The sequence below is a fragment of the Babylonia areolata genome, chromosome 10 (assembly GCF_041734735.1).
Source record: "Babylonia areolata isolate BAREFJ2019XMU chromosome 10, ASM4173473v1, whole genome shotgun sequence".
Classification (NCBI taxonomy): Eukaryota; Metazoa; Mollusca; class Gastropoda; order Neogastropoda; family Buccinidae; genus Babylonia; species Babylonia areolata.
Genome location: NC_134885.1, coordinates 5,243,917 through 5,253,916, shown reverse-complemented (window position 1 = coordinate 5,253,916; position 10,000 = coordinate 5,243,917). Strand labels below are relative to the sequence as shown.

The following is a 10,000-nucleotide window of genomic DNA, read 5'->3' as shown; positions in this document are numbered from 1 at the left end:
ACCACCACCACCACCACAGCAACCCAACAATACTCTCAACCAACCAACCAACCATCCAGCGCACCCATCCACCCACTCACCCACCCACCCACTCACCCACCCTCCCACCACCACCACTATCCCCTGACCGCCCCCAAACGGGGGGGCTGAATGACAGACCAGCGTTGGTGGTGGTGGTGGTAGTAGTGTAGGTGGTGGTGATGGTGGTGGTGAAGGTAGTGGTGCCACAGCAACACAGCGACGACGACGACGACGACGAAGGCGCGGCAGCAGCAGCAGCAGCAGCAGCGGCGACGGAGACGAGGAAGGGGGTTTTAAAAGGCCCGGGTAGCCAAAGGTTCGGCCACTTCTTCTCCCACCTAGACCTCGCCCGCACACTCTCCATCCACCACTCCGCCTGCCGTTTCACGGAGAGTTTCTTCCCCTGACTGGAAGCGCTCCAGTCGTGTTCGTAACCAAACCGCTGGAGGTTCCTCTGACTCTCTCTCTCTCCTTCACCTCCTTTCCCCCGTCCACCACTACAACCCACAAGTTTGCTCGCTTCGTTCCAGAACTTTGAACTTTCTTCCTGACACACGAAACAAAACGAGGAGGAAAAAAACCCCGCACCATCACCTCCGGTGTGAACTTAACTGTCTTAAACAGTGAAGAACAAAAACAAACGTTATCATAGTTCGGATTTGCTATCGCTAGTCACTGAAGGTTCCGAAGCGCCAGAGAGACTTTTTTTTGTTGTTGTTGTTGCTTCACAGGGGTCTGTTCTTTTCGGGCGACGTTGACGAATTCGACGGCGACAAGCAAGATGACGAAGATTATGTCTTTCGCCCTGTGTATCCTGCTGCATCTTACATCTCAAGGTAAGTGAAGCCACTTCATTGGATTTATGTTAAAAAAAAAAAAAAGAAAAAAAAAGAAAAAAAAAAAAAAGAAAAGAGAAGAGGAGGGCAGAAGAAAAAAGGGGGAAAAAAAGAGAGAGAAACTTCAGTGTTGTTCTTGTGAAGACACACCCTCTGTCTTTGTCTCGGACCACACTCTTTGTTCTTCCTGTTCCTGTTTTTCTCTGTCCCCTTCTTTTAATGTCTTTCCTTTTTTTTTTCTTTCTTTCTTTCCTCCTCTCTCTGTTTTTATCTTCTTTTTTTTTTTTCAAATACCTTGTATGTTGAAACAAGAAGAAAAAAGAGCCTTATGACATTATTCGCCAAATTGGTAATTTTGTTTCCTATTATAAACGGCATAGTTGGTGGTGTTTTTTTCCCCTACAGACTAGACCTTAAGGATGGAATTACAACTCCTAATGACATCTTCAACGCAAATCTCTCTCTCTCTCTCTCTCTCTCTCTCTCTCTCTCTCTCTCTCTCAAATAATCACATACACACACGCCACGAACAGTGAATATAAAATAAAGTAAGGAAGCAACGTTTCGTAATATTCGACGAGACAGAGAGAGAGACAGAGAGAGAGGTGGGGAGAGATAGACAGACAGGCAGAGAGAGAGAGAGAGAGAGAGAGAGAGAGAGAGAGAGAGAGAGAGAGAGTAGAAGGGGAAGACAAGATACGACACGATCTTTATTAACGACGGTTAAACAAAAGACAATGCGGCTTTTTTTGATACGCTGGGGGGACAAAGACAGCACAAGAAAGAAAGGGAAAAGAGAGAGAGAGAGAGAGAGAGAGAGAGAGAGAGAGAGAGAGAGAGAGAGAGAGAGAGAGAGGGTTTAAGTTTTCTGTAAATCTCTGCGGCTGCCTTCACCTCTACACACCATCTCGCTCACTACGATCGGCTTCGGATCCACTCTGTTTACGCGTACCCAGGTTCGAACACTCGACTGTTGGCCGCCGTTCTTTCTCTGTTTCTGGACCTTGCGATTGGAATGAACTTCCTCTTTCGCTTCGTCACGTCTCCACACTCAGCTCTTTCAAGTCTGGGCCTTAAAACCCACCTCTTCCCAAAATAGCCTCCCTTGCCTGCCCTTCCTTGTCTTTAGTTTCTACAGTTTTAGAGTTATACATGCGTGTGAATGACTGGTGCGAAAGCGCTTTGATTTGTCTCTGCAAAAGATCCAGCGCTATATAGATACCATTATTATTATTATTATCATTATTAAATGTGTGTGCATTCTATAAAGGAAATTCTGGGTTTTTTTCATTGATATATGTCATCTTCTGAATGAATTGATTCCATCTGGGCTTTATCGTTTTTCGTTTTTGTCTTTAGCTTTTCATGCTACTTTTTCTTCCTTTTTTTCGTTTTATATTTCGTTTTTTCTCCCTCTCTCCCCTTTTCTCGCTCTCTGTCTCTCTCTCTTTCTCTGTCAGTGTGACTTTCTTTGTATTCCTCTTCAAACCCTCCTTCCCTTTGTCTTTATCTTTGTTTTACCACAAGCAGGTTTTGCCTTACTCCACTTGTCCACGCCGAAAGAGAGAGAGAGAGAGAGAGAGAGAGAGAGAGAGAGAGAGAAATCACACCCCAACACCCCCTTAAATCCATGTGCATCAGCTGCTAATCTTGGTCGTTGTTGTTCACAGCCGGCGATGGGTTATGTGAATCATTTCTCTACGTCTTCATCCGACGTCATCTTTCTCTCTGTCTTTCTCTCTGTCTCTGTCTGCCTGTCTCTAATTTTTTTTTTCTATTTTCTTTTCTGTCTGTCTGTCTGTCTCTCTCCCCCCGCCTCTCTTTCTATCTTTGTAAGGCCTTTCTCTATCTTTTTGTTTTGTTTGTTTGTTTCCTTGGTTCGTTTTGACTTGTCTTTCTGTCTTTCTTGTTCTAGGAACCCTTTTTTAATTAAAATTTTCCTTTCTTAGTTTATTTTTTTATATCTATTTTTTTTATAGAGTTATCATGTCTTTTCTGTATGTTGTCTTTTCGGACTGTCCTTTTACCATCATCCCTGATTTTTGCCATAGATCTACGTTTGTTTCTTCGATCCACTTTGATTCTTTTTCTGACGGGCGCAATAGCCGAGTGGTTAAAGCGTTGGACTTTCAATCTGAGGGACCTGGGTTCGAATCACGGTGACGGCGCCTGGTGGGTAAAGGGTGGAGATTTTTACGATCTCCCAGGTCAACATATGTGCAGACCTGCTAGTGCCTGAACCCCCTTCGTGTGTAAACGCATGCAGAAGATCAAATACGCACGTTAAAGATCCTGTAATCCATGTCAGCGTTCGGTGGGTTATGGAAGCAAGAACATACCCAGTATTCACACCTCCGGAAAGTGGAGTATGACTGCCTACATGGCGGGGTAAAAACGGTCATGCACGTAAAAGCCCACTCGTGTACATGCGAGTGAACGTGGGAGTTGCAGCCCACGAACGCAGAAGAAGAAGAAGAAGAAGAAGAAGAAGAAGATTCTTTTTCTTTTTGTGCAGTCATACTCCCACCCTCCTCCTCCTCCCCTTCTTCTTCGTCTTCTTCTCCTTCTTTTTTCCTTCTTCTTCTTCCAATTCTTCTTCTTCATCTAATTGCTATCATTTGCTATCATTCTTTTGCTCATATTTGGTTCTTCATCATGATTCCCTCCTTTCTACTCTTCCTTTGATATATTGAAAATGCTCTCTCTCTCTGTGTCTCTCTCTCTGTGTCTCTCCCTGTCTCTCTTTCTCTCTCTCTCCGACGAATCATCGGTAGATGAAAACACTATACGTAGTTTTGCTTTGTTTCTTTATAAAGCATTTCAGTTAAGAGAGACATTTATATCCTACTTTTACTGGAGCTTGTTATAGAATATGCTGCACTGTTTGCATGAATTAACAATTACAATGACACAATACAAAACAAAATTTAGTTGTTGCCCCCTGTTCATATGGGGCTATGGCCTTACCTGAATAAACCATCTCTCTCTCTCTCTCTCTCTCTCTCTCTCTCTGTTTAAAACTGGTTTTCAGTGTGAGCAATATTTTGAATATGTGGATAAAAAGTGTTTTAGGGACTGTTTAGTAAAATTACGGCTTGGTTTGCTCCCAATAAATGGATCATTTTTTAGAAGAACATTCAAATGTAATTCAAATTACGCATGTAAACGTTGTAATGTAATCGAAGATGAAAACCATTTTATAAACAATTGTGTCCTTTACAATGACCTGCGGCAAAAACATCTGAACTCTGAAGGTCAATCGTATGTTCACTTGATGAAGAATGGTTCTGTTTACAGTATTCGTAAACTATGCGTTTATATATTTAATGCCCTGAAGATATGACAGGAATTCTGTGACAACAATGATGAAAGTTAGAATTAATTTACAATGCACGAGAAGCACTTTTGTTCTACAGGTTAAGTTAGTACGTATTTTACATTTTGTTGTGGTTGAGTGATCACCATATTGTGTACTTTTGACCTCTTTCTAGGGGCCGGAGGCCTGGAGATTAAAGTTTTGTTCTTGTTCTTGTTCTTGTTTTCTCTCTCTCTCTCTCTCTCTCTCTCTCTCTCTCTCTCTCTTCGGTTTCTGTTTTTTCCCTTCCATTTCTTCTTTGTCGTCGTCGTTGTTGTTGGTGTTGGTGTTGTCGCTTTAAAGATGTATTCGCCATTCAGAAAAAAAAGAAGACTATTCATTTCTATCATCTGCTTTCATTCTGACTTTCTTTCGTTTGTTCTTTCTTTTTTTTTTCTTTCTTTCTATGTATTTTTTTTTCACTCGTGGGCTAAGAATCAAATGTTATCCCTTACATTTAAGATTATCACAAAGATAAAAATGATTATTAGAGCGGTATAATTATGCACCAACTCGAAAGTGCTTTGTATTGTATTACTAATTTTTGTCACAACCGATTTCTCTGTGTGAAATTCGGGCTGCTGTGCCCAGGGAGAGCTCGTTGCTACAGTGAGAGCACCGTCCATTAAAAAAAAAAAAAATCCTGCATGCGGTTTTTGCTGTTGTTGTTGTTTGTTTTGTTTTCCTATCGAAGTGGATTTTCTACAGAATTTTGCCAGGGACAACCCTTTTGTTGCCGTGGGTTCTTTTACCTGCGCTAAGTGCATGCTGCACACGGGACCTCGGTTTATCGTCTCATCCGAATGACTAGCGTCCAGACCACAAATCAAGGTCTAGTGGAGGGGGGGAGAAAATACTGACGACTGTGCCGGGATTTGAACAAGTGCACTCAGATTCTCTCGCTTCCTAGGCGGACGCGTTTCCTCTAGGCCGTCACTCTATCACTCTTTCTTTGTGAAATTACTCAACAAATGTTGATGAGGGAAGGAAAGCGAAAGGAAGAATGAAAGTGAGTTCTAGAGAAAGAGGGGAAGACAGAAATAGAAAGAGAAAGAAAGAGAGAAAGAAAGAAAGATAGCTTGAAGGAAAAAAACGAAACGAAACGAATTTTTATTTAACGAGGGTAGTGGAGTAAGCACAGCTGATTTTTTACATCCAGCCCTCAAATAGATATAGATATCTATAGATAGACAGACAGATAGATAGATGGACAGATAGACAGACAGACAGATAGATAGATAGATAGATAGATAGATGATATAAATAATCGCTTTTATCTCCTCTCTCTTTCCTCGTTTTCTTTTCTTTTAACTTTTCTTTCTTTTCGAATTTGAATTTGTTTCTTTTTAATTCATTTCTATTCATAAAAACAATCTTAGTTCAGTTCTTAATAATCAATGCAATACAACAGAGTGGACTGCAATGGAATGAAAAGCAATACAACACAATACAATACAGTACAAAACGATGCTATACAATATAAAATACAGTACAGTGTAAAATAACTCAACCCGGCCCAGTCCAGTCTAATAATTGTAAGGAATAAAACATTCGCGGAATACCGAAAGCGAATAATTTATCTAGTTTCAGTTTTCAGTTTCAAGGTGTTAAAGCTTCCGAACAGATCCATATACATTAGAAACATTAAATGTGCAATTATACTGGAATCATAATACCTGTAATCAATGTTTATGAGTATTCAGCGATACGCTTATCCACACGTTTAAGTTTTGCTACTATTTGGAAAGCTATTGACTGCAGAGCAAAGATAAAAACAAACAAACAAACAAACAAAGGTTTGCAATGTACCACAACCCCCCAAAACAACAACAACAAAAAACAAAACAAAACAAAAAACCCACAAAAAAGAAAGACAAACAACAACAACAAAAAACTATAGGCTTACGGACTACTTCTCTTAAAGTATTTGATTGTCAATCACTAGCCATTGTGTAAAATGGTTTAGAATTATAAGGACTAATCAAATCTACTCTTCGTTGTGAAAATGTTGGCTTTTTTTTACCATTAAGAATTCATGGGTGCACTCCAAACGCTTTGCAGTCTATTATAAAAACAGAATCCCTGTTCAGTGTTTGTTCATAGTTAAAATCATTTCAAACAGAAGACTTTCGATTGCCTTAAAAAAAACACACAAAAAACGTATAAAATGTTTCACGAATTATATATTAAATGGGAGGGATTTATACCTGACGTACGCATCTGTGTGCATGGGTCTTGTTTCTGTGAAGCTTAACCAGCAATGTCAGTGAATTCATGATTATCAATTTTAAGCCACGCCTAATTGATGGTCGGTGGCAGGTATGATATGCCCATGTTCAAAGTGTAAATGGAACAGCGCGGTAAGGGAGCGGGGGTATTGCCGTTTTGATTTAATTTTGATGAGGTGAACAAAGAAATAAAACGTTAAAAGAATATCCAGGGATTAATCCTGACGGCGACGCCTTTTTTTGTCAACGTGAACCGGGGTGGTACACAGAGGGGATTAATTGAAAAGGAATGGAAAAAGAACTGAAGAATTAACAAGGTATAGCAACAAAAGAACAGAAAGAGTGAAAGGATAGAAATATCATTTGCAAAAGACCAGGGTTACCCACTTTGAGTGGTGGTCTGGACGCTAGTCATTCGGATGAGACGATAAACCAAGGTCCGGTGTGCAGCATGCGCTTAGCGCACGTAAAAGAACCCACGGCAGCAAAAGGGTTGTTCCTGCAAAATTCTGTAGAAAAATCCACTTTGATAGGAAAAACAAATTAAACAGCACACAGGAAAAAAAAAAAAGGGGGGGATGGCGCTGTAGTATAGCGACGCGCATTCCGTGGGGAGAGCAGCCCGAATGTCACACAGAGAAATCTGTTGTGATTAAAAAAGGAGAAAGAAAAAAAGAAAAGAAAAGAAATACAAATACTGTGAGAGCACTATCCCAACCTCACGGGATCGGCAATCGCCGGAATGGTTAGCGATGCTCCGCCATGGGGACAAGTTATTCCCAAGTATTGTGGCGAGTCCGTAAGTAGAAGAAAGTCAGGAACGGTCAGCAACGACCAAAGGAGAGCAGAGAGCGAGACGAAGTTCACAAAACAAAATGTCGAATAAAACATCACAAACAGACGCAAACGATGAAAGATATATGAATCCCGAGACGAAAACGTCCCGGAAAGTCGCAACAAACAACACACATGCATGAAAATAACAAGACTAATGCATAAAAGGTGGGCAAAGACAGAGCAAATCGATATGTCACTTACCTGAAAAAAATGGCGGCCACTGAGAATGATTGTTTACCTCCTGCCGGAAATGACATTTCATTGGCTAGCAGACGGCGGTCTAATGGCGAGATGTCGTATCACTGAGTTGCCGCGATACATTTTGGTTGAGAAGAGAAAACAGATAGGCCTGGTTTACATCAGTTTGACATGGTACAGTATATGACACCAAATTTAAGAGTTAGGCAGCAGACCCAGTGTGCAAACCACTATTCAGTGCGGGTTCAAGCACAACAGCTGTGAAAATGACAAGGCCAGCGCTGGGTCACGCTGTCTATGCAGGTCGCGTGGCCTACAAAGCAAAGCGAGCAAAACCGGTCCTTGTCAGGCTGAACTTGAACACATTTGTGTTTGTTGCCGGGTGTTAAATGATTGACAGATTCCTGAACCAATTTCGGTCGGATTGGTCGCAAATTGAAAGAGCTAAACACCACCTTTCTAATGAGTATAAACCAAAGTGTTGATTATTTAAGATGCATTTACAATCTTAATTTAAGTCACCTGTAACGAGTTCGTAGCTGAAAATTGCTAATTGCGTTAAATCAGTTTTACGTAGGCAAACACTTATGATATAGATTTAATGAAGGAATTGCGATAATTCTGTCAGTATATGATATCTGTAATTTAGTGATCTAGTAGAAGAACTAATTAGTTAAAATATTGTCTGTCAGAAACACAGATTTTAAATGAGCCAAGCAACACTGGATGTGAAGTGACTGTCGTTATTTAAAATTACATCGACAATGAAAATCTGCTTTGTATCTTATAATTGCCTGATCTATTTTCATCCGAACACTATAGTAGTATGATTGTAGTGTACGATTAGTGATCACACATAGAATTACAGATTGTAGTTGTATGTGCGACGAAGAAAATGATGCAGTCTTAGCGTCATTTGAAATCCTTACACTGACGAATGATTGAAATAAACTCTAGATAGGCTTTGACTGGCATATGTATGTATGTATTTATGTACGTATGTATGCATGTGTGTTTGCACAACCGATATAATGTGGCAGTGAATGATACATAGACTTGGTTTCATAAATGTTTAGAGCATATTTATTTTTTTAGAAAGGGCTTTCATTCAATTTTTGAATGGCGTCGCGCCAGTAACGAGTCAGTGATGACCAGTAGGTCAGTTGCGAAATGTCGTCTGCAAATACATGTGCCGAAGTTAAGCTATAACGGTCATCGTAGCCAGCTGAGCGCTTGGCTACAAAGTATTGAAATGTAACATGTATTGGAGTGTTTCTTTTCTTTCTTTTTTTTTCACAAGACGTCAAACACTATTTAATGCTCAACATATACACAAAATAGATGCGTATCTCACGTAATTCAGAACGAAAAAATCAAGGCCGAGTGTGCCATATTTAGCTGTAGTTTACTCATTTTTCATGTATGAAACATAATGGCAAAATTTTGCTATGTAAAACATTAAAAAAAAAAGAAAAAAAAGAAGAGTAACTACATTCTGTTTTGGAGCTGTTTCTGCTCTTCATAAAATTAGATTGAAGTTTATGCCTTCCAGATATCAACACCACTGCTGATAAGCCTTGTATAATAATCATCATCATCATCATCGTCATCATCATGAAATAATAATAATAATAATAATAATAACAATATAGAAATAATATTGCTTATATGGCGCAAACTCTCTGTGTAATTGGCTCTAAGCGCCTTACGCGAAACAACGCATATACAATAGTGCATAATAACATAATTATAATAATCAACGAGGACTGTTGCACAGCAGCATAGTGACGTTCGTAATCTATAACTGTTCCTACATAAAGCGTTCAAAGTTAGAGGAACTGTGACCTCATAAGGCGTCATACAATATTCATTCATTCGTTGACGGTCATGACATTTCTTTTCTCTCTCTCTCTCTCTTTTTGTGGGTGGAAGTTCTGTAACCATATTTGCCCACTCTCTCTTTTTCGTGGTCGGCCACGGTCTAATGAATAATCCATGGGCATTATTTTGTTCTCTCTCTCTCTTCTCTTTCTCTCTCCATTTCTTCTATCCCTCCCTCTTTCTATATGTCCATTTTATTGTTTCTTCTTTTTTTTTTTTTTTTTTTTTTTTTTTTTTTTTTCTTTTTTACTTTCCGTTAACTTTACTTTCTCTTTCATTTTTGCATATTCAGGAAACCCCTTTTCTTTCCGAGAAAATGATAGAATGAAGCTATGAAATAAAGATTTTGGTATTTCTTTTTTTTTTTCTGGGTATACTTCACCAAAGAAATTGATGAACAAAGAAGTTTAATATTCTCTCTCTCTCTCTCTCTCTCTCTCTCTCTCTCTCTCGCTCACACACACACACACACACACACACACACACACACACACACACACACACACACACACACACACACACACTCTCTCTCTCTCTCTCTCTCTCTCTCTCTTTCACTATCTCGCTCTTTCTCTCTCTGTCTCTTTCTCATTTTCTCTCTCTCTTTCTCACTCTCTCTTCTCTCTATCCTCCATTTCTGTCCT

At 39.8% G+C, this 10,000-nt stretch overlaps 1 protein-coding gene across 1 annotated transcript in view; it reads left to right on the top strand.

Moving 5' to 3' along the window:
- Positions 1 to 285: 285 nt before the first annotated feature.
- The window catches only part of LOC143286733 (uncharacterized), a 117,713-nt gene continuing 107,998 nt past the window's right edge, over positions 286 to 10,000 (top strand). Inside the window, exon 1 of the mRNA XM_076594453.1 lies at positions 286 to 857. Coding sequence (XP_076450568.1) covers positions 803 to 857 — 55 coding nt within the window. The 5' untranslated portion in view covers positions 286 to 802. The remainder of the gene's footprint in view (positions 858 to 10,000) is intronic.